Source organism: Eubalaena glacialis, chromosome 7 (genome assembly GCF_028564815.1).
Source record: "Eubalaena glacialis isolate mEubGla1 chromosome 7, mEubGla1.1.hap2.+ XY, whole genome shotgun sequence".
Classification (NCBI taxonomy): Eukaryota; Metazoa; Chordata; class Mammalia; order Artiodactyla; family Balaenidae; genus Eubalaena; species Eubalaena glacialis.
Window position 1 is genome coordinate 79,782,766 of NC_083722.1, and position 25,870 is coordinate 79,808,635.

Genomic DNA, 25,870 nt, shown 5'->3' on the forward strand with positions numbered 1-25,870 from the left:
AAATCAAATCCCACTAGCCTTCAAAGTCTGATTCTCTAGGAATTCCTCCTCCCATTGCCAGACCCCCAGGTTGGGAAGCCTGACGTGGGGCTCAGAACCTTCACTCCAGTGGGTGGACTTCTGTGGTATAAGTGTTCTCCAGTCTGTGAGTCACTCACCCAGCAGTTATGGGATTTGATTTTACTGTGATTGCACCCCTCCTACCATCTCATTGTGGCTTCTCCTTTGTCTTTGGATGTGGGGTATCTGTTTTGGTGAGTTCCAGTGTCTTCCTGTCGATGACTGTCCAACAGCTAGTTGTGATTCTGGTGTTCTCACAAGAGGGAGTGAGAGCACATCCTTCTACTCTGCCAGCTTGGTTCCTCCCCTCAGGAGATACCATTTTTAAAAACCTAATTCAATTTTTAATAAAAATCTATTTTTATTTCTTAAATACAGAGATATAATATGGTACTTATATGTTATCTAGTTATTTTTAGATAAAGTAGTACTATGCCTTTAGAAATAAAACATAAACAGGATAAATAATAGACAATAAAAGGACTCATTCCAATTTAGGCTTCAAAGCAAACTACACACCTCTGCACACTTCAGGATCTGGTGTGAGCTTTCTGTGGGGATCTGGTGCTCATCAAACCAAGCTTACATGTTTAAAAGACTTAGCCAATACTTGCAGGACATCTGGTCCTGTCCAAAATGTCCATAAGACATTTGGTCCATGCCAAAACATCCTTGATATTTGGTCGTATTTGGTCCTGTCGAAAATATCCATAAAGACATTTGGTCCATGCCAAAATGTCCTTGATATTTGGTCATATTTGGTCCTGTCCAAAATATCCATAAAGACATTTGGACCATGCCAAAAGGTCCTTAAAATTTGGTCCTACCCAAAATGTCCATGAGCATATTAGGTCCATGCCAAACGGTTTTGGACAGGACCAAATATCAAGGACCTTTTGGCATGCACTAAATGTCTACTGGACATTTTGGACAGACCAGATGTCTGCTAACCTGCCAATTACCATATATATTACACATCCCTGGGGTGAAAGAAACAACTGTGATACCTGCTGGCCATTCTCCAAACCAGTGCTTACTATGAATGATAGAAAGTTGAGGTAGATTACACAAACTCACCCCTTGCCATTTGCAACAACATGGATGGACTTGGAGGGTATTGTGCTAAGTGAAGTAAGTCAGAAAAAGACAAATGCTGTACGAGATCCTTTATATGTGGAATCTAAAAAATAAGACAAGCTAGTGAATATAACAAAAAAGAAACAGACTCACAGATATAAAGCACAAAGCTAGTGGTTACCTGTGGGAAGAGGGAAGGGGGAGGGGCAATCCGAAGGTAGGGGATTAAGAGTTACAAACTATTATGTATAAAATAAACTAAAAAGATATATTGTACAACACAGGGAATACAGCCAATTTTTAATAATAGCTATAAATGGAGTATAACATTTAAAAATTGTGAATCACAATATTGTACACCTATACCTTAAATAATACTATTCATCAACTATACTTCACTTAAAAAAATAATAATGATAGAAGGTCCTTTCTTCTCAACCTAAACACAAAAATGTGCTGGTTTGTTCTCTTTCTAAACGCAATTTAAGGTAATCATTTCAACGCAATACATCACATCAGATGCACGCACGCATGTACCACCACCACCGCCCCCCGCCATCTCACTGCCCTTCAGGGACCTTTCCACTAGTTCATCACTAAAATGGTTTCCCCTATCTGACCTCCAATATAATTTTGCTAGTTTAGCATCAAAGCTCTGAATTCTGGTCTTAACTCTGACTTGAGCTCACCTGAGGTTATGTATCTGATTTCTGGCTCTCAGAACCCTCACCTCCTCAACAGGCTGAATCAGACCAGGCTGCTTCTCAAGTCTTCTTCAGTGCTAACATTCTATACTGTCACAACTCTGGCTTCAGGGCAACCTCAGGGACAAAAAAAAAACACTTGTGTGGCTATGATACAGATGTTTCATAAATAATAGGCATTATCTTTAGAAGTTTTATCTTTAGAATGAACTATTGATAAAGGCTATAGCATGGATGAATTTCAAATGCGTTATGCCACGTGAAAGAAGCCAGATGCAAAAGGCCATATGCTGTATACTTCTATTTCTGTGACATTCTGGAAAAGGCAAAACTATCAGCATGGGGAACAAACTGGTGGTTGCCAGGGATTGGGGGCTGAGAAGAAGGGCTGACTACAGAGAGGGCAGCACAAGGGAGGTTTTGAGGTGACACAAGTGTCCTGTATCATGAGTGTGAAGGTAGTTATACAACTCTATGCTTTTGTCAAAACCCACAGAACTGTAACACAAAGAGTGAATTTTACTGTATGTAAATTTAAAAATCAATTTTAAGTAATCCTTACAAAGTAAGTCAGTTTTCTTTCCAAGCTCTTTGAAAGAGTTGATGGATCCAACATTTAAATTCTGATTTTTAATATAAAATAATAATTACCTGTGCAGCAGCAGTAATGGGCACCTTGTGCATTCAACAATACTCCTTTGAACACCTACTACTATGTTGAGAAGAACTGAGATGGAAAGTCAGCTCATCCTCATTCTAAAGATAGGGAAAATGAGGCAGAGAAATTGTAAGTAACTTGCCTAAGGTTAAAACGTCCTTAAGGTGAGATTCAAAGCCAGGCTTGACACAGTCCATGCTCTTAAAAAACTAATTTTGCTGATGCGTGCATATATGTATATGTGTGTAAAAAATTTTTTTAAACAAAAATAGGGTCATATGGTGGTGAGGGTGTGAGAAAACAGGCATTCTCATTTTCCGTACATACGTATTGCAGACAGTTTATTTCACTTAGCAAAATAATGTGAATCTTTCCACGTCATTAAATATTCTTCTATAATGCCATTTCTATTGGCTGAATTTCTATGTAGAAATATACCATCATTTATTTATTTACTCCTCCACTTTATAATATTTTCACTCTTCAGGTAAAATTTTTTTTAAATTAAAGAACCATGCTATGAACAAGGCTGTGACTAAAACTATGCCTACTTCCTTAATTTTTTCTTAGAATGAATTCCCAGGTGAAGAATCAGTAGATGAAGCAGCTTTGGTCTACTACCCCCATATTTGTGTTTCCCCCAGCTACCTGACACTTTATACCTGCCTCTATTTCTTTTCAAAGACCCCTCCCCTGCAAGCGCTAATGAAAAATGTTGGTAACACAGAACGGCAGCAAAGAATCTTTGCCTCTACTCCTACCTTCCCATCTGGCCACCCTTGTCTATGCCTCCAGCTGTTCACAAGTTCACAAACATTCATAATTTGGAGAAAGCCTCAGTGTATGTATGTGCTACCCTTTATAGCCTTTTATAAGTCAAAGTGCTACATGCAACCTAAAGAATTTAACTTCATATTTCAATACTAAAGAAATAGTCCCACCCCAAGTCAATCAGTGCTATTCATTCGAGCATCCAATTTGCTTAGATTTGCTTCATTCAGACTTTACTCACAAAAAAGCTACAGAATGCAACAGAAACTTGGGACGAACTCATCCTTGGAAGCAAGTGACTTACTTTCCATTGCACCAACAGGAATGTCTGAGGCAAATAGTAAATAAAGCCCCCAAAAGAAGTATACCTTGTTCAGCTCTATCAAATATTTGGAGTATATTTTTTAAAATTCTCAAACTTGCCATGACGGTTGTTATATGTTAGAATTGCCTTTAGGCTATAATAACTTGTGATCTACCCCAGAGCTCAGCAAACTATAGCCCATGGGCCAAATCTGATCCACTGCCTGTTTTGTAAATGAAGTTTTATTGGAGCACAGCCATTCCTATTTGTTTACTCATCCTGAATCTCACCAGAACTTTGGAGAGATTTGTTTATTCATGCCATTACATTTCAACTTTCCAACTAACACTTATGAAGCACCTACAAGGTGCCAAGCACTGTGCTTGTTACTAGGGATAAGAAGATGAGTAAGACCCAGTGGCTTCCTCGGCTAAGCTCAGGATTTAATGGGGAAACAAGCACATAATATCATACTTTTAAGACATCTCAGTTATGCAACCTGAAGTAATACAACCTGAGAAGTGTAATAAAGGTTCATTCCTATGCATACATTTTGAAATCATGCAAATCCCCCTCAAATTATAAAAATTCATCAAAACTTCCATGGTTTCTAAACTGAGCAAAGGCACAGGAAACTGCTTTCATTACAGTTACAAGCAATACCACTTTAGTGAGCCAACAACCCTTGTAAGTATCCTGTGAACTCCACTACTCTCCACTTGCCTCTGGATTTCTGTGAGAGGTTTATTACTACTGAACAGTTATATTAATATGCACTTGTATCAGTTTTCTATTGCTGTGCAACAAAATACCACTAATCCAGTGGCTTAAAATTACATCCATCTATCAGCTCACAATTCTGTAGGTCAGATTTCCAGCACAGTGTGGCTGGGGTCTCTATTCAGGGTATCCTGAGGATGAAATCGGGGTGTTGGCCAGAATGAATATTTGTCTGGAGGCTCTAGAGGGAAGAAAAACACTTCCAATCTTACTCTTGTTATTGGCAAAATTCAGTTTCCTGTGGTCTTAGGACTGAGGTACTTGCTTCCTGGCTGTTGTCACTGGGAGTCACTTTCAGCTCCAGGGGTTGTCCCATTCCATGCCATGTGGTCCCCTCCATCTTCAAATCAACAGTGGAGAACTTCTCATGCAGTGAATCTCTCTCCTATTTTGAATCTGTGACTTCCCTGACTCTGACCTTAGAATCCAGGTTTAAAGGGCTCATATGATTAGGTCAAGCTTATCCAGATAATCTCTTTCTTAAAGTCATCTGTGCCATATAACATAATCTATGTTAAATCCATCATATTCACAGTCCTGGGCATTATTCAAGGAATATATACCGGAGAGGTGGGAAATCTTGGGGGTCATCTTAGAATTCTACCTACCATAGCACTTTTGTTAAAATTATAAATTACTTTTATAAACTAATTATATTATCCAAGGGCCAAGTATATGTTGGTGCTATTTTTTTCTTTTTTTAGATAAATTGATCAGATTTTTTAAAATTAATTAATTAATTTATTTTTGGCTGCCTTGAGTCTTCATTGCTGCGTGCGGACTTTCTCTAGTTGCAGCAAGCAGGGGCTACTCTTCGTTGCGGTGTGTGGGCTTCTCATTGCAGTGGCTTCTCTTGTTGCGGATCACGAGCTCTAGGCACACAGGCTTCAGTAGTTGTCGCGTGTGGGCCCAGTAGTTGTGGCGCGCAGGCTTAGTAGCTGTGGCTTGAGGGCTCTAGAGCGCAGGCTCAGTAGTTGTGGCGCACAGGCTTAGTTGCTCCGGGGCATGTGGGATATTCCCAGACCAGGGCTCAAACCCGTGTCCCCAGCGTAGGCAAGTGGATTCTTAACCACTGCGCCATCAGGGAAGTCCCCATGTCGCTGCTATTGCTGGTTCTCATAAACCAGCAATCTTAAAAGGATGTAAGTGTGATATAATGCTATGCTGAAGACCCCAAACTGCCATATATCCTGTGCCATTAGTTTAGAATTCAACTTCTGGGAAAACAGTCTGTTTAAAGCAGTTATATCTTTTAGTTTGCAAAAGGTATAGTACAATCAAGTAAGGATAAAGGGGAAAAAAATGGCAACAAGACTGCAATATCAGAACAATATTAAAGTGCCCCTTTCCCACAATAACTGTGGAGTTATGTGCCCCAAGAATGCATCACTTCTAATTTACATTTAGCCTTATGGGAAACTTAAGACACATATTATAAAAGTTTTGAATTATGGACTTCTCTGTACAATATAACATGATAAATGCTAATATAGATATGTGTAAACTCTTCACAGCAAGGTAGAATCCATTGTCAAACACAGGATAAGTAAAAAAGACAGACAGAAAATTTTCCTTCCCACATACCTAAGGTTGATTTAAATTAAATGGCTTGGGGAGTATGTGGGAGGAAAAACGGAACCATCTCCAGACTGAAATCTGTAAAAGCTCAAACACCTCTAATTCCATACCACAAAACAACAACAGCTGGCAGCTGAGATTGACAGATGTGTCAAGATGCCTGTACCCATTAGGGTAGCAGCCACAGTCAGGGCACTCTGGGCATTTTTATTTTAAATTTTCAGGGGTTTTTCAGGTAATTACAAACAAACTTCTTAAAAATCCATCATGCTGAAATTGAGTACAGAATATAAGGTCTTAACCCAGAAGCAAATATTTATTTAAAAGAGAATTTGCCTCCCCTGGCTCAGGATCAGCTCTCTCATTGAATAAGAATCAGTTCTCAGTACGATCTGGCCCTGAACTGCATTTTGAAATAACACAGATAATCACTATTGCCACTAGCAAGTCATAAGGGATTGGAAGAGAACATTCATAATATGGAAGTCAAAATGACTCTCAAAGCTAATTATAAAATATATTTGATTTCTAGAAGACATAAAGAATAGAAAAACTTCTCTGAAATTTGTTTCCTAAATTGGGCAGGGGAGTGTGGTCCATCTATATTAAATTACTTCTAATTCCACCAAATGCACTGTGCTGCCTCTTCCAGCCAAACCTTTGCAAATACTATTCTTGCCACTTTGACTGGACAACACTTCCTACTCCCTCAGATCCCAGTTTAGTCATCAACTTTTCCAGAAATCCTCCTTGACCATCCTATTCCCCACAATAGGTGAGGTGGCCCTCCTACATGCACCATGTACCTGGCTGGCATAGCACATATCACACTTTGCCCTGCAATTGCCTGTTCAGTGGTCTTTTCCATGAGTGTGAGCTCCCAAAGGACAGAAACTATACCTTCTCCAATAGCCTCTGTATCCCCCAGTGCCTGCAGAGCATCCACACCATTACAGATGCTGAATATGTATTGCTGGATGACTGAATGGTAGGAAGGAAGGGAAGGCAAACTGGCCAGAATAGGGCAATGATGCCCCAGGCCTCAGCTATCACAGGGGAATGGAGAGAAGAAAAAGGAAAAGTGTAATCAGAGCCCAGGCTCTGTCACTAATTAGTTCTTTGACCCTAAACAAGTCACTTCATCTCTGAGAACCTCTGTGTCCTGAGTGGGAAAATAAAAAGGTTGGACTAGGAGGGTTCATCAAGTCTCTTCCAGATTTATGTTCTCTCATATCTTTCTGTCTTCCAGATTGCCCATGCTTTATCAGCATACCCATTTTAACATGTCTTTTAAAGTCAAATAATATTCAGTTGGGTTCAATAGAGTGAGGGGGTAGAAAGATGCAGCTAATTGAGTACAGTGCCTATAGATGCTGACTGAATGAATGCATGAATAAATGAGTAGGCTTCCTAAATCTCTTTAATTGCTCCATCAGAAGGTAAATTTTTTAGCTTTGGTTCTTTTGATAATAAAATGTCATTTCATCAATGTCATCTCTAAGAGAAAGGCAACCTCAAATCCCTTAGGAAGAAAGCAATTACACAATGGAGGAGGCTGGTGAATTCATTGCTTATCAAAGAAGCTAAGGCTTACCAAGGAAGCCACAATCTCTACTCAAGAGACACAAAGAGACCTTCGAAATATCACTTCACTGGGGCAAAATGATCAGTAGGATCAACTGGTTAAAATCAAGCTGTTTCTTCCCTAGGCCATTGCTAACATTGGGCAAATAATTCCCGATAAGAGTAGCATCCATGCATGCTTGATTGTTTGTCCTGTGGAATTTAATTTGCCCTAGGACCCTTGACATCAACCACATGCCATAATAAAGACACAATGTATTAAATGATGCCAGAGTAAAGATGCTTTTGCTTAGACCCAATGACATACTGCGACCTTACAAACATAGAATACATACAGAGAATTTATTATACTATAATATAAGTTAGCTTTTTCCAATATTTTCTACTGAAGAAGGCAGTTTCAAAAGAAAACGGGCAAATCACAAACACTAACCTAGACAATACATTTTTTAGTTGCAAATATTTAAGCAACGTAGGTTAACCTACGATCAGTCAACATGAACAAATGATGATACCTTATCCCAAATGACTAGACAAAATATATGAAAAATGCATTAAATGTGAATATAGAAATCGTATTTTCAGCCCAAATGGCTGCTAAAATAAAGTGCATTTTTTGTCAGAAAAAAAAATTAGTCTTAAAGGTATTTTCCAGATGACTGAAATGCTGGCATTTAGCTAAAGAAATTTAAACTGGGTGATAACTGATAGGTGACTCATCTCTATTCTGTCTAAATCAGATGTTTTATTTCTATCATATATTCCCTATACTGAAGTTCGACCACCACCCCTCTCCAAATTAGTTGATTTGATCAGTATGGTCAGATCAGTTTTAATAATTCTAAAAATTTTAATACTTCAAGAGTGCTATATACATACTCTTTACAGATTAATTAATATATGTGAAAATTATAAAAGAGAAAGTAATATTAATAGTTCAATCATACACACACCCACCCACCCACCCAAGATGTTTACCTCTGTAAACTGCCTATAATCATGCCAGAAAAAAGGTGTAGCTAAAAATGTTACACAGAAATGTCTGTTATACTAAGTAAAAATCACTTTAAGGAATACTATCTCAAGGCAGGGAGCAGAGAGATCCAAGATGAGAAGGGTGGTCCATACACAGGAAGAAAAGGACCCCAATAGACCAGGGTTAGGTCTGTATAGTAATTTGCTTTGGCAGAGGCCAAGGGGCTGTCTCTTGTGCATTGGAGGATGTTTAGCAGCACCCCTGGACTCTACCCACCAGATGCTTGCAACAATCCTCCAGCTGTGGCAACCAAAACTACCTCCAGACATTGCCAACTGTTCCTCGGGAGGTTGGGGCTTATAAGGTGTACCCCAGTTGAGAACCACTGCCTGAGACTCACAGCCACCTCGGTTGTGGCTCCATCTCCTGAGTGCCAGCCCAGTTCTTGGCTTCAGATGTAGAGTGAGCTTGACCACACGGAGGTCTGACCTTAGGTGAACAGCTCCCTGCAAAGTGGAATGGCTTCCCAGACCACTTCCGCTCGGACTAAGGGAGGAGTCTACCGAATCATGAGTTCATCTGCAACTAGTCCAGGAAAGATGCTCAGACGTCTCAAATCATCTTTTGAGGTCTCAGTCCTTAAAGCCAACAACCAAAACAAAGTGAAACTACTAAGAGAGCAAAAATGGTGCAATCCTTTGAAAAGGAAGTTGCAAAACAATACAATGGCTTAGAATGGTACGTGAAGAATCTCATGAAGGAAAATATAAACATAAACTGAAGGTCACCACAATCTTTCTTTTTTCTAAATACAGACTAACATAAACTTTTAAAAATCCAGATCTGATGTCATACTTTTTAATTTAACTGTTTTCCTATTTTTCATCACATTATTTAGTAGCTGCATCTCTGCCAGTTTGGTATTAAAAACAGGCATCCTTGTGTATCGACCTCAGGTAAATTGCTCAGACTATAGTTTAGCTAATCCCTAAAAGTTAATGATCCCACTTGTCTCATGAGGGAAGCAGGACCATAAATAAAAAAACACCAGAATAGTGTGGTGGTTAAGAATAGCTCTATCGCCTCCCTGCCATGGGACTCTGGGCAAGTCACTCTCTAAACCACAGTCTTCCATTTTAAAAATAGCGATTATGATTGTACCTACATGCCGTTAGGTTTGTTATAAGGACTCGACCTAAGAATGCAAAGCCCTTAGCACAGTGTCTGGTATATAGTAAGGATTCAATCAATAGTAGATTATCCTTTTGTTATAAAAATTATCATTTGCATGGTCATAATTGGAAATTACCATGGATAATCAGCAATTTCATTGTATCACTCTCATAAAATGCCATGACTCTAACAATCCAGTAAGTTAGAAGTGAGAACTGGAGGAAGAAGCATTGTCTTTGGGGAACAAAACAGTATTTTTTATAAATGCCACATTTTCTTTTTATTAAAAGGGGAAACTAAAGAAGAGTGGCTAAGCTCCCTTACTCAAGGCTTCATCCATTTTTACCTTCCCAGGGTAATGGAACAGAGGCTGGAGGTGTTAGATGCAGGTGGAGCGATAATCATTTCCTTATCTGTGCTTTGTTACTCATGGGATCGTTCCATCTTGCAGCCTACACAGAACACACTGTTCTGGGAACAACAAGTGGGTCTGACATTTCACTGGGGCAAATAACTCTTCTCACAGCAAACAATATTCTTGGGCCAGGAGTGGATCTCAAAGTGATTTCTCTTCTCCCAAGTTCTCATTCATTCAGAATTTACTGACATAATTTATTCATCAAATGCATACTGACTGAGGACCATCACCTGCCAAGAATTTTGCAAGGAGCTGGAGGTATCTTGATGATGACGGCTGGAGCACTCAAGGAGCTTAGCCCTGGAAGGAAGCCAACATTCATTAACAGGGTGCATAACTTCAAAGTGAGCCAAGAAATGGTTATCTAAGAGTGTAAAACCTCTCCCAGCCTGCAGTGTCAGCAAAGACTTCCCCAAGTGACACAAGAACTGAGTGGAAAGCTCAGATGTAAAGCTTGGAACCACGTTTCCCAGATTCCTTTTAGGTAGGGTCTGGTTAGATCCTGCTAATGAGAGGCATTTGTGTGAACTCTGGAGCTCTGTCCCAGGACTCTGAATCTTGACCAACAGCATGATGTAAGGGTGTGGGGCGGGGGAGCGGGGGAGGGGTGAGGGCAGAGAAGACACTTGACCAGACACTCCGGGTTACAAGGTCAGGGCACTGTCTGCTTTCTCTTGGTCTCCTAGAGCTGTCCTGGTTCTTGATCATCCCTAATCTGGTTCTACCAGCCAGATACTGGAGCTCTGGATATTCCTGCAGTAAATTTCCTTTTGCTTAAGGTAGCCAGACTTAGCTTCTGCTCTTTGCATCCATCAAGTGGTTTGTTTCTGGTAACATGCCACATTATACAAGTCTACCTTCCCAACCAGACTGTCAGCTTCTTGAGGACTGGAGAATGTCTTATTTCTCTTTAAACCTCCAGGGCCTACAGTAGTGACTGACTGACACGTAGGAAACACTAGTAAATGCAAAATGAATATGATTTTTCACATGTTTAAAAAAGTAGGAGGTTTGCCAATAATAAATATAAAAGTCCAACTGGATGTTTAACACTGAGAAAGAGCTCAATTGAGTCAAAAAGTCCTCCACACCTTACGTCAATTTTACACTCACGTGGAAATCTCTACGTTCCCTAGCCATCTTCTCAAATTTAACTTTTTAATATAAACTTCATGAAGCAACCCAGTATGCTAATAACCACACCCCTGTAGCATTCTTTCCTCTATTGTCATTCAGAATTTTCACCATCATACTTCCAAATGGGTAGAATAAAACTGCTAAAGGGGCAGGTCCATATATACCATTCCCAGGAGCCAACTACACTCCCCTCTCCCTGCCCTTTCCAACCCACAGGGCAATCTATGAAGCTCAGTAGGCAGCTAGTGAACTTGGCCTACAGAGAAATCACCATCTGTTTTTCTACCCCTAATACATAAAGTACCTCTGCTCTATAAATTCACATTGCTTGTGGGACTGAGACCTAGAATGAAAATGGAGATAGAATTTTTGTCCAATTTAATGGCTTTAAAAAAATTTTCTTGGGTAGTAAGTTTATGCTGCAAGAATCTATGAGCTACATAACAGTCTGAATTTGATCTGGTTCAAATAATGCTACCATGTTCTAAAATCCTAGGCATTATACACTTTCCAAATGTACAATGCCATCAAGGTTTTATGACATTTACTACAAAAACTCAATAGTCAGGCAGCACTTTATCAGTGGAAGCTTGAATTCAGGTATGGGAACAGAATGCTACGGCTGTAGCATGAAAACTGTGCTGCTTCTCTGACTTCAGTATCATAGCCACACAGGGATAATCCACTATACAATCTTCATACATGCACCTTTTTGACCCCTACTAAAAGAATTCCATTTCTTGGAATTATGGAGTAGAGCCAGAAACATGGTAGTAAGACCAAATCCATTCTCGATGACTTTTGTTCTCCTACACAAGTTTGATCAGAGATATTATGCTACCTGGGGTTCTCTGTTTATTCAGTTTCACTTCTTTCCTCAAGTAACAAAATGCTTAGAGCATTATGCCCATGCCTGCTGCCCAGACATGTGACCTGTGCACATGGCTTATGGAGTACGCAAGACTTCTGAGACCCAAGGCTCTGAAGGCAAAGCTGACAGATATGAGGTGCAAGCCTAGCTTGGCCAGGTTAAACATGGCTAGGGAAGGAGCATACCCAGTTCTGCTGGCATCAAAACACAGTGCTGGTTGCCAAAGAGTCTACAAGAAAGAAATATTAAGTAACACTGCACCTCTGACATTGACATGAGTTTATTATTCTTCCATGCCAACACACCCTAGTCCAAAGCTTATGCTGTCCCAGTCCAGGCCTGCCCTAAAACAGCCAATTATGCTGAATGTGGTCAAATCTCTAAGGAGTCCCCAGTCCCAAAGACAGTGTTTCATTAGCCCGTCAGCTTCTGTATTATTTCCACATTCTGAAGTAGTAGTTTCTGAATTGTGTGCATCACTTCTTTAGGAATTATTTCTCTTTCACACTGCAGGTATAATAGCACTCCTGCCCCATCACTATGTTGCCAGTGGTTTTATATCCTCCGCCAAATGTATTGGTAAACACTCAGTGAAAAAAAAAACTTGAAGCTAAACAACCTCTCCAAATATACATGAACTATTCCCAAATCCATTATCAGCATGGCTTAAATAAGTGGGATCGTGATCCTGTTGCTCAAAGGAGCCATAATACACAACTGGCTTTGCTCTAGAATTCCCAAACTGATTCCCAAACCTTTGAAGCTGACTGTGAGGGAAAGTTTAAAATTCTGCAAAATACTCACATCAGCAAAAGTGGTCAACTGTCACTTCTGCATTGAAAGGACTTCCCAGGGACTTCCCTGGTGGTGCAGTGGATAAGACTCTGCTCTCCCAATGCAGGGGGACCTGGGTTTAATCCCTGGTCAAGGAACTAGATCCCACATGCATGCTGCAACTAAGAGTTCGCATGCCACAACTAAGGAGCTCATGTGTCGCAATTAAGGAGCCCTGAAGCCACAACTAAGGAGCCTGCCTGCTGCAACTAAGACCTGGAGCAACCAAATAAATAAATAAATATTTTTTTTTAAAAAGAAAAAAGATAAAAAGAAAGTGCCATCCCAAAATCTTTACTGAGAAAATTGTTGCCATTTATTCCTCAAGAATGAAGGAGCTTAGACTGGATAAACAAAAAGGTCCTACTGTATAGCACAATCTCCTGGGATAAACCATAATGGAAAAGAATATTTAAAAAAAGAATGTCTCTATGTGTATAACTGAGTAACTTTGCTGTACAGCAGAGATTGGCACAACATTGAAAATCAACTATACTTCAATTAAAAAAAAAAAAAAAAAGAACGAGAGAGCTTAGTCTCAACTCCTGGTCGTGCAATTGTGATGTTCTTACTTGATTTGCTCTTGCACCTGGTGTCATCATAAACTTGAGGGCCAAAGGAAAAGGAGGCTTATTCTCTTAATTTGCAATAATCATTTTATTCTATACTCCCAAAGACATAAACTTGTATCTAGGTTGTTTGACCTTGGGTAAGCCTACCATAAGCCTCAGCATCGCTGGCATTAATAACTGTGCTTGCCTCACAGGGTTATATGGTCAAAAGTAAGTAAATAGTGCACGTAATAACCATAGCAGAGTATCTAGCATACAGTGTTCAACATAAGTTAAGTTCAATAAATGCCAGCTTTTGGTATCATTTGCTGGTGGTGATTCTAAATGAAAAGTCTTCTTTTGAATCCTTAGTATATGCTCCAAGAACTGCCACTGTAACTATTTCTCTGTTTGTCCCACCTGCCCTAGACAGTCCTTTGATTCAAAGGGTCCTCAGTCGTCTCTTCCCAGCCCTCTTCTAATCACCTGTATCAATTAGCTGGAGCTGTAACGGTGACCAGGGCCTTGTCTGTAAAATCTTAACAGAAATGAATTAATAATATGATCTATCAGACCACCAATATCCTGTGAGGATGGAAGCCACTGAGGATGGGGACACGGCTTCATGGGCGTGCAACCTGTGTAGGGTCACAGGGCCCCATACTCAGAAGAGCCCCAGGCTTGGTTTAATGCTTTGCTTTACCATCCTGAAATTCTCAATAAAGTCTGAGCAAGGGGTCCCACGTTTTCATTTTGCACTGGGCCCCACAAATTAGGTACCTGGTTGTGACTGGAGAGGTTTGGTCAGAGTGTGATAAGAATTATATTATGTTTTAAAAGAATTGCTCCAGCTTGTGTTAAGAACAGCCTGTAGTAAAGGTAAGAGTTGAAGCAGGAAAAACAGGTAGGATGCTGTCAATATAAACAAGGTGAGAGGTGATGGTGGCAAATGACACCAAGAGGAGGGCCGGTTAGATTCCATTTGCCTGCAGCTGCAGCACTGGTGCCTGGCAACATGCCTGTCTACAGCAGTGTCCTGGCCAGCGAGCTCGTGCTTCCCCCCACTGGTTCCTGCCCAGTTTCCATGCTACCTGCTTGTTAATCTGAGACCCCTGTGTTTCCCAACAGCTTCTTTTTATTAAAAGAGCAGGTGTTGGTTTCTCTTTTTGCCTACACTTTTCCTTAGGGAAGGCAAGGGACCCTATGGTCCCACCAAAATTGTACACAGTAGCAAATAAGAATTCTTAAAAAAAAAACAAAAAACAAAAAAACAAAAAAACTGGGTGCTGTCCCCAAATCTCATTCCCCTAAAATGGAGAAAATGAACTGCTGAAAGAAGGAAAGAAAGAAGAGCCCTAACCAGGTCAAGCATCTCTGGGTTAAGTCACTGTATTAGAACTTATTATACATTCTCTCGCTGATTCCAATTAAGTAATGGATGTTAACATTACCCCTCCCACACAAAAATCTGTATGGGTTTGACAGGATAGGAGTTACTGAAGTTTATGTAAATACAAAATGCATCTAAAATACCTTTAAGACCCACAAAACACATTGCTCAATTCTCAGTAAGGAAAAAGGAAAAATTAACTATAAATTTTACTTTTACATCTAAATTTGTACAATTATCTCTATGTTTAAGATGGTAAATGAAAAAAAAATATCATCACTATTTAGTTTCCAGGCAATCAAATAGAAAATTCAACAGGTCATGCTAAAAATGACATAGTACAACCACCAGTAAGTTAAATACCAGTAAATTTAAAGTTTATACTCCCTAATCTAAAATTCTTCAACAATAATTCTTCTTTTCCACGTGCTCAAAAGTTTCTCTGAAATGACAAAACATGGATGATATCAGTTCTCAACCTGAAGGGCTTATGTCAGCTACTCACCTTTTTCTGAAGAACATTGATTTTCCTTTCCTTCACTTCTAACATATCCTTCATGTCTCGAATCTCTCCAGCCAGTGTCCCCTTCTCTTCTGTGAGGTCCTGCAGCTGTTTCGTTTTTTTATTGAGAAAAGATTCTTTCTCTTCTAGTCGTAATCTCAGTGCATCTACCTGAAATCAGGAAAAAGAAAAAGGGTTGTAGTTTTACAGAGAGGTCATCAGTAACCATCAGTCCTGCCCTGGGAGGAGCGTGGGGCAGCAGTATACCTTCTGAGCAGTGTGATCAAACACTGCTCATGGGCACCTCCATGTGTTTTAAAGCCTACCTCTACCTTAAAGTCCTGTTGCATGTGTACCTGAACAGTGATACATTTTTTAAAATATAAGGTTTATAAGAAATAAGACATTATGAAATAGTAGTATGCCTCATGTTGTAAAACCAAAGGTTGGGAAACAAAGCACACTAATTCTCTGTGTCTTTGAGAGCCCAAGGAGGGTACAACACGTCTCATGCAGCATCCTCCAGGGATGCTCATGTTCTCCTCAGAGAATACAATGAGCCATGCCACGGATATCTGGGAGAACAAGACTGACACGTTGAGAAACACTCTTAAATTAGAAAAAGACGTGTTGCCAAGAGGAAGTAAATGCTGCTAGAAGAAAATGCTGTGGAAATGACACTCATTCTCCAGCTTTATGAAAGACTGCTTTCCAAATACTAAAGAAAAAAGACACAGCATACAAAAAAATTCCTATTTCTACCTTAGCTCAAAACTTAGATTATTACAATTTCTGCTTTTCAAGTGTCGGTAATAAATGAGGAAACATAACCTTTATTTTTTAAATGTTAACATTCCAAAGACCATGTGCAAAAAAAGTGTACATGGGTGATGTGGGGCGTGGGGGTGATGGAAGACTTTAATCCTCACCTTCCGTACCAAGAATTGGACAGATAGAAGCTGCATCAACATTCAGGAAGTAATGATGCAAGCATGTTATTCAGAGATATCAAAATAACCAGGCATAAAGAGTTTAAACGTGTGGTCTTGAGGAAGAAGAATGGGACAGGGGTGAGCTGGGGGCTGCTGCATCTCATAGCAATTCTTGTTGAACATTTTGCTCATTACACTATCAGCAGGTAAAATTTGGATGAAAGGGGAAAAAAACAAAAGTTTTTTAAAAGGATGCAAGAATACTGTAATACGCCAAAATAAATAGATATGTAAATACTATGAGGACACAAAGTCAAAGGCAACTTGGAACAACGGAAAGAGGACACTTAGGTTTTAGGCCAGGTTCTGCTTCCATCTTCTACCTGTGAGGATCAGGACAAATAACTCTCACTTCCCCACACCCAGGTTTCCAGCCTCAGTTTCTTCATTCATAAAACAAAGTGGTAAGAACAGACTGTCTCTAAGTGCCTGACATTTTATGATTTTAAAGACAGAAATCAGTCATAGGCAGAATACATCAGGGAAGGATGATGATATTAGAGATAAAGTTATCCGAGTAGAATCTCCTTTTCTTACCCCCTTCCAAGAAAGGGGTGCCAAAGTTGTGTTTTTAAAGGTCAAAGGTGATGGGGAGGTTGGTGAGGAGTTTTTCTAGTTTCTGTCCCAGAGAGGAGGATGAAGCTGGGAGGTCCCAGCAAGGGAAGAAGTGATGACAAGTGCTTGAAGCCCAGTTGGCCGAATGACCCAGACTGCACTATGAGAGAGGATGGACATTCTGTGCTTGCAGAGGGTGTGAACTGCAGATTCTTCAGACATCTGATAGCTGTGCGTCTTCTTACATAATGGCCATAGAGGTCTGGGGCGGGTGGGTGAAGGGGATACTCATGTCCTGGGGATCTCCCCTTTTCTAAGTGAAAATTCACGCCAGTTGCACTAAAGCTTAAACATTCCAGATTCTCAAGTGGCTTATCTTTGTTTAAAGTTATCTTCATCTACCAACCTGAAATAACATCAATACTTCTCTTCGGGCTTTCCTCTTATCTGGTGGAAAAAATATGATTTTTAGTTTATACATAAAGGATGGCATTTAGTGGGTTCCTTGGAAACTGGTGGAACATGCTGAGCACTCTAGATTACAGCAGTGGTTCGAAGGGGTTACATATTCAATTGTAGAGATTTGCACACAGGCTGACCAGGATTCAGTGTATATCTGAGAAAAAAATGTGGTCCCATTAGCCCCACATTCTACCTATCAAAGATGAATGGTCTATATCTGGACCGAAGGAAACACCCAATATCCAAAACCATGATATAAATAAATTACAATATGGGAGGTAGTGAGTGGTGCTAGAGAGAGTTTAGGAAAAGAGACTCTCTATTGATGAATAATAAGCTTAACATTTGTAGTGCCTTCTGGCTATGTGTGATCTATCAGTGTCCTGCCCCATCTTACTGAGCCCAGAAGAGATAAACAGCAACCTCAGCCATAAGACTATTTCTCCAGGAATAAAATGGAGAGCAAAGATGGTCGTGATCAACATACTACTCACAACACCCAAACTCTACATGGCAGGAGGGAGTCTGTGCCAGCTAAGGTCTTCTTTTTGGGAATTTATTTTCCATGTGCCTGACAGCATGTTCTTAGCTTCAAAGGAATTTGAATTGTGCCCTTCAGCCACCTTCACTCTATCTTTACAGCTTTGCACAGTCTCCTAGAATCAAGAAATGAAGCTTAAGGGTCTTTTCTTTAAGACAAAACTTTGACCTGAACTGTATCCAATTCTCAACCAACATTAGCCCAGTTTGTAGTAAGCAAGCATGACATCATTTCTGAAGTCAAATTTTAACTTCCAGATGGTGCAAAACCACAAGCAGGCACACAGACCTTCTGATGCACAGAAGTTTAAATACAAGGAAGATCAGGCCAGAAAGAACATGGTCTATTAAAAATTAGAATATGTAGTTCCAAACTGAGTATCAATGAGTAGGATTAAAGTTCCCCTCGCTAATACTCGAACCTCACTCGACAGTGTACATCATTTTTAAAAGAATCAGAAAAGCCCTGAAGTTTAGATTATATTCCAACATCAGGTATAGACATAAAAGTTAAAATGTTTGGGAATATGAAATACCTTTCTCTGCCTCGTCACTCAACACCAAATAATTTTAAGGGCCCTTGACTCTCTCTCAAACTTTGGCAGTTGACTCAATAATAAAACTTGGCAAAGCAAAGAGCACCATCATTTCCCAGAAAAAAAAGAAGAAAATTAGAACTGTATGATACAGTCAGTACACAAAGACCCACAGGTTGAATTTCCAATTTTTACATATGACTTAAACACATGGGAACTAGTCACCTAATGTTAAAACTAAGACAATCTTTTCATTTTAGGAGAATTACTCATTGCCTTCTGATCCAGTTGTGTGTGTATTTGTGTGTATATGTGGGTGCATGTGTGTGTATATTTAAAAGCATATAATGTATGAAAATTTAACCTTTTACCTGGCAGTATAAAACATGAAACATTTGTTATCACTTCTGTTCCAGGTAATAACTTGAAAGAAAAGGACCATGGCAATGAAATTGGCAAAAATTGCCAAAATCAGAGTTAAACATTATTAATCTTCACTGTCATCACCCAGGAATTATAACCAGTTTCAATGGTGAGGTATGTTTCTAGAAGTTCTATATATAAGCCTCCTGACCTTTCTCTCATAAGGTCACATAGGGCCTTCAGAAACGGTTACAATATTGTGACAAAACACGAAGTGCTACTTGATGTGCCATAAATAATTTTTAAAAATCAAATGGTTCATTTCAATCTTAAAATGACTACAGCAACACTTGAGAAAAAAAAAAAAAAACACTTGAGAGAGAAAAAGGGGTCACTTGAAAATTTTCACAGATTGAATACTACTTACTTGACAACACTTCGGGCATTGAATAAACATGCTATCACAAAGAACAACTTTAAAAGAAAATGAAACTGGAACATACACAAAAGCTCCCAATATAGTTTTATTTCACATTCAAAGTGTCGTTTGTTTGTTTTTCCTAATAGTAGACTTGGGTTAAGGGTATATTTGAATTTGATTCAACTTGCAATCATTCAAATGGGGAGACAGTTTCAAAGTTGGAAGTATGCATAAAGTACATAGCTTCCAAAGACACAAACACTAAAAAAAACCTAAAATCTAAAAGTTGCTGTGGTAGTAACCACTACTTCTCACTCACATCCAATTCTCCTTTCCTTCCTGAACACAGGAACAGTTTTCCTTCCCAGCCCCCTTGTGGGAAGATGAGGCCATGTGTTTTATTCATGAAATGTAAGCAGAAGCGACATACATCATTTCCTGTCTATGCCATCCCCACACTCCTCCCCTTCCTCAGAGATCTTAAAGCCAACATTTTCCAGATGGTGGAGCTAGATGATGGCAGAACCTCCATAAACCTGGATCCTCAAGTGACCAAGAGAAGCAGGATCACCCCAAACCTCCTGCCCCCCAATCCCCAACATGGGTTGGACGTAACAGTATGATGTGTTAAACTGCTCATCAATAATTACAATAATTTCCCCTGGTTTTACTAAAAAGTGTGCGCCTTAAAGCTAGAAAGGTCTGTCTTAGAGATTACCATAAACCTAAACGAAATTGGGCCATTGTACTTCCCTCTACTCCTTCCATGTGTGTTAAGACCTCAAAATCTACTTTCCCCTACCCTTTCACTCCGATTCCAAAGAAGGGGGGAAATGTCAGAAGGCCAAGGCCAGAGCTGAAAGGAAGAAGTAGCAGAACCCTAGGGAGTGAACACAGAGGTTAAAGATCAAGACCTTGGGGAGAAAAGAAAGAGAGATCGAAGAGGAAGAGTCTCCTTAAGCACATTGGTTTGAACTTCAGTTTGTATCAATATCAACAAGTGGCTCAAGTAGACAACTCTGTTTTGCAAAGTCTCTGCATTGCAAATATATGTGTTCAAGCAACTCATGGCAATGGCCATGGACTTACCCACAGGCCTTCCAAATGTCGGGAACAAAACTAAGGTGTTATGAGCAAAATGTGGATAATAAGAGTACCTCTTTCACCAAAATGTGGATAATAAGAGTACCTCTTTCACCAAGTTATGTTAAAGATTAAATTAAATAACACATATAATGCACTTAGCACAGTGCCTGGCACCTAGAAGCACTCAATAAATTTTTGCTATTGTTATTATATTTTATTATTCTGCTTTTCACAGTCTCTAACCCAGTGATTTATATACTGTAGGAATGCAATAAAGGTTGCTAATCAACAACCCTCAGGAAAAGTGAAGAACCAGCAAGTAAGGTTTTGTGCTCTAACATGTACCAGAGTGTTATAAATGACAGACAATAGAGATTACCATAAACCTGGTAATCTGTCATTTACTTTAAAATATTTCAGCATACGCAGTATGATATATGTGTCTAAGTGGAGGTGGTGCCTGGGTGGGTGGGTGGATGGGTATATTTCCCAAATGCAAAAAAATTCTCCAGGGGTAGTTAATTAGCCTATGAAAGATTTCAGTTAAAAGCTGAGATGCCAGAGTCAACTACCAAAAGTGCCTCAATATTCTTTATATTTGATGAGTACCTGAAATTTGGTCAGTTAACATAATTGATATGAGGAGTGATTTTTCCTTGGTGAAATGGGCGGTGTTCAGGATGTGTGGATTGGCTAGAAATGTTGCACAGACACTTCCACCCTTCCAGAAACAAGACTGAAGACAGTGTGTCCAATGAAAATATGATGCAAGCCACATATGTAATTTTTCATTTTTTAGTAGCCAAGTTTAAAAAGTAAAAAGAAACAGGTAAAATTAATTTTAATAATATATTTAATTTAACCCTATATCAAAACCCTAATTTTGATAACACTATATCAAAAATATTACTCTTTAACATGTAATCAATATTAAAAAATTAATAATATATTTTACATTTTTTGTATTGTCTTCAAAATTCAGCATTTATTTTACACTTTTAGCATATCTCAATTAGAACTACCCACATTTCAGGTGCTCAATAGCCCCATATGGCTCATGGCTACCATATTGGACCATGCAGGTCTATGATTCTAATAAGCCCCAAAGTTTCAACCCTTAGATTTTGATCTCCCCACATATAGACACTTCAGGAAGGATTTTGGACCAACATCAAACATGGTTGGCTGAGCCTTGCCACAGGAAATAGTGTCACACTGACCTCTCATGAACCTTTTATGATCTCAAAAGGACAGAGAGCTGGAATTTCAAGGAGCACTCAGAGAGGTTGTATGACTGATACAACTGGAGGCAGGGTCATGGCCAGGAGTCCTACAGCCTTCCCTTCTTTCACCATCAGAGGCTACTGATCTCTACCAAAGAGAACCACCTAATTGGCTTGGTGATTTAGTTAGCATGATCCTTCTGGAGTCTTGCTGAAAAGAAAAATTCAGAATAATCATTGCTTTTTAAAAGATCTTTCATACAAATCTCTAATTATAGCAAAAGTTGCCTTTCAGAAAAAAATGACCTTCAGCAACTGCACCATTAAAAACTAACTTATAGATGAGGGTGTGCCTATCTCTTACCCTATACTTAGGTTATGTCTTTCTACTCTTCGACTTCTGCAGCTATTTTGATTTCATATTTCTCTTCTCTGTAGGTGCTCTTTTCATCTCCAGTAACTAGAATTATTTATTCATTCATTCAACAAATACGAAGACTTGATTTTGTGCCAGGCACTGTCCTAGTTTAGAGATACAGCCTTTTAACAAGACTGTCAGGTCATGACTTATTGAACCATATATTTGTGAAGTTGGAGGTGAGGTAGAGCAAATAAGTATTACATAAATATTATCAGTAAACATGATTTTTAGGGTAAGAGGAAAGTAATACAAATATAAAATTTAAGAACATATGTAAAAGCCTTGTAAAAAAAAACTGGATGAAAAAAGGCTAATATGTGGATATCTGTGTTTATTGGTGAAAATGTATATTGTGTGTTTGGGTACATACAAAATAATAAAATTCATGATTTAGCAAATGTCTATCAGCTATTATAAATTAGACTTGGACTGACACTTTGATATTCATTAAAATGGTTTATTTAACTGACGGCTACTCTTTACTATCCTATCTTAGAACACTAAATGGTCTTTATTGATTTGTTTTTGCTTTGTTTCATTTTGGCTGTGCCACACGGCTTGTGGGATCTTTGTTCTCTGACCAGGAATTGAACTCGTGCCCTCAGCAGTGAAAGCTTGGAGTCCTAACCATTGGACCGCCAGGGAATTCCCTAAATGGTCTTTATTGATCTTTAAATAAGTTGTGCTTTATACATGCTCCTCTGCTTTCAAGATAAATTTATTAAAATCCAAAATTAAGTCATTAAAAAAGAGCTTTGTAATACTAGTAAGGATGAACACATGGTATGTATTCTTTTTTAAAATATTATTTTCTAGCTTTGTCCATTAAAAAAGCTTAGAAAAAAGTGACCATCTCAGTAACAATGATCGCCCACCCCAAATACTGTCTCTTAAAACCATTTCTAACTAAAACAAATCAGTTTCACTGTAGAAATGATTGATTTTAGGTCTGTGGCAAGAAACTGTACACAGTAAGTATAGAATACCTTGTTGAACCAGAAAGCAAGGAATTGTGAAAAAACAATAGTCTTTTTGTTGGGCAAGGATGGGACAATTTGATGCTACTGTATGAACAGACATTGTGGGGGTGGGGGTGGGGGTGGGGGGTATGGAGGCCAGGGACAGGCAGTCAACCAGAGGAGAGACACTGGCTGCCACAACTAGGATGGAGGTGGTGGAGAAGGAGAACGTGGCTGTGTTTGAGATATATTTTGAGAAACAATCAGGAGGCAGCTGGGAGAACTGCGGGTTTGTAATTATGGGCGGGGGGGAAGGAAGGAAGGAATCAAAGGTTACTCCTGGGTTACTGGCTGGAATAGACAGTGGAATTATTGCCTGTTATGGGAAAGACTAGGGAGAATCAGACTTGAGGTAGGAAATCAAGAGTTCAGGATTAGGTACATGTAGCTTGAGATGCTAGGAAACATTAAAAAGGTAAATGGCTATATGAATTGGAAGCTCCTGAGACAACAGAACCTGGACTAGAGTTGTGGGCGAGCAGTCCTGTAATTGTATCAACATTCCTCCAGAAGACTAATGAGGACATCTTCTGCATATTTACAGATTTACTTCCACATAGATACATTTACTCCCACTGAGATCAAGTCAACAAAAACTTGTGAGGAGAGGACATCTACACAACTGAAAACTGAGAGAAATCCCTTTCCTAAAAGGGTCCCTGGTTTTCAGTCTTAGCTAAAAGGTCTCCCTACCCGTCACAGTCATGAGTAACGAGATTTGATCTTATCAATTACACCCTTAAGCTCTTCAAGACGACCAGTTAATGTCAATCATGTATTTACCCTCCTGTTGATCAATGGAGTGATACTGACTGGGGAAAAAAAGACTAGATAATCCCAATTCCGTGTGCTGGCTTTCATCTAGCAACCCAAAACTTAAACATTTGACCAAGGAAAAAAAATCTATACTATATTTTAAGATATTTAAATAGCACAAAGAGTAACAATAATGGCTGTATTATACATTGCTTCATAGTTCACAATATACTTTTCTCTTAAATTATAAGTCTGTTCTTTCATACAATTTCAATTCAAAAAATAAAATTCAGGTATATTCAGTATTGCATAAACACATGCTGTGCTTATAAAAGTTAAGTTACAATCACCAACTTGTTAACACAGTTAAAATTTTCAGGTTGTAAAGATGCATTTTGTCTTACCTACCAGTCAAAAAATTATACCCAACTCCCACATGCCACCTACTTGAAGAAAACAATACTGGGTTAAGAATGCTTTGTATCACCTACATGGAAGGATTCATATCATATGTGGGTTAATAATCCAGCCAACTTTATAAAGCCTGTTTTCATACTTAAGTTTTTGGCTACTTCTTACACTAAAATTAGGTGGTTTTAAGTGACTAGTCCAAAGTTCAAAATTTAATGTTCAGTTCAGTTCCAGCAAATTTCTGAAAACACATGGGAATTGTAACTCATGTGTTAATACTTAAAGTTTTTGTTAATAAAACTTCCAACACTAACCTTACCTCACTGAACTTACCTCACTGGTTTTTATGCTCACTATAAAACTATAGCTGTCATAATATTTTTGAATTACTACAAAAGGAAGTAAGCCATTCCAAAGTCAATGTTATTTTGCAACATGATGATAGTTATAAATTCAAAATACTTAAAACCAATTTGCAAAGCTATCAATCTTAGTACCTCCTAACATTTGAAAAGCCCGTCTTCAAAACATTTAGTATTACCAAAAAAACAAGTTTAAGAAAACACCATGTATCATTCATATTGCACTTTCCCCTCAAGTAAGCACATTAAATTTAAACATGAAAATTTTTAAATATTGGTCCTACTTAGATATGCCGTCAACTTTCTAAACTATCACTGAAGCCCAAAGAACTTAAATCACTGATAATTTAGTACCAAGATTAAGTAATAATTTTGTGATCTCAAGGTCAGTTATTTTCAATAAATCCAAATAAGTAACCTCCATCCAGGTATGCGTGACATGTTTGTAACTGACTAACAAATTAGAAACCACAGTCATTTTATTTAAAAGAGAATTAAACCCGTATTTTAAAGTCATGTCTCTCAAATCAGGGCCCATACTCCTGGAGGACGGGGACCTATGTTCAAGGATCCATGAGTTTGCTATAAGACATATTTTATGTTATATTTTCTTTTTAATGATTATCTCAAAAGTTAAAGTGAACTTATTCTGGATCATGTAAATAACTCCTTATAATCAAGGATTGTTAAACGATCTCAATACCTGCCTTTGTATTTGCACTTAAGATTCTTTGGGAATTAAATGGAGAAAGCATAGAAGAAATATATCTTATTTCTCTGATATATTCCCTCCTCCAAATCTTGGCCACGGGACATCATGGTGAACATGCAAACAAGGGGTTTATCAGCACTACAGAAACAGCAATCAGTGAGGAAACTAGATTAATACACAGCACACCACCATGCAGACTTCTGAGCTAGCATCTGAGCCATAGCGGTTGGCACCATATTCATATCAGGTATAAATTTACATCCAGCAAACACAATTCTTCTCCATATAAAGTTAATATCATTCATTTAAATTTTATAGGCCTTGACATTGTATTTTAATTTAGTGTGTAATTTTGATTTGGTTTCATAGTTCTGTAAGAGCTATAAGCATACCTAGTCTTATCTTTGTACCTAATTAAGTAATGTAAGTAATAATTATTACATAAAACAATACTGGGTGTCTATAATGTTCTTTTTTTCTTTTAAAAGGAATTTCTTCCCAAGTGTGAGACATACTGCTCTAAAGTAAACAGTATTTGTTCTTTGAAACCCTCCTGGGTGTTGTGCAAAAATTAATTGGGGGAGTGGAGGTTCGTTCTATGATCAAGTCAACTTGGGAAACACAGCTAGCTCTCCTGATTTAT

At 38.7% G+C, this 25,870-nt stretch overlaps 1 protein-coding gene across 1 annotated transcript in view; it reads right to left on the reverse strand.

Annotated features, from left to right (window-relative positions):
• Window positions 1-25,870, reverse strand: part of ERC2 (ELKS/RAB6-interacting/CAST family member 2) — a 940,128-nt gene that overhangs the window by 573,455 nt on the left and 340,803 nt on the right. Inside the window, exon 6 of the mRNA XM_061195441.1 lies at window positions 15,372-15,539. Within this exon, the coding sequence (XP_061051424.1) occupies window positions 15,372-15,539 (168 nt within the window). The remainder of the gene's footprint in view (window positions 1-15,371; window positions 15,540-25,870) is intronic.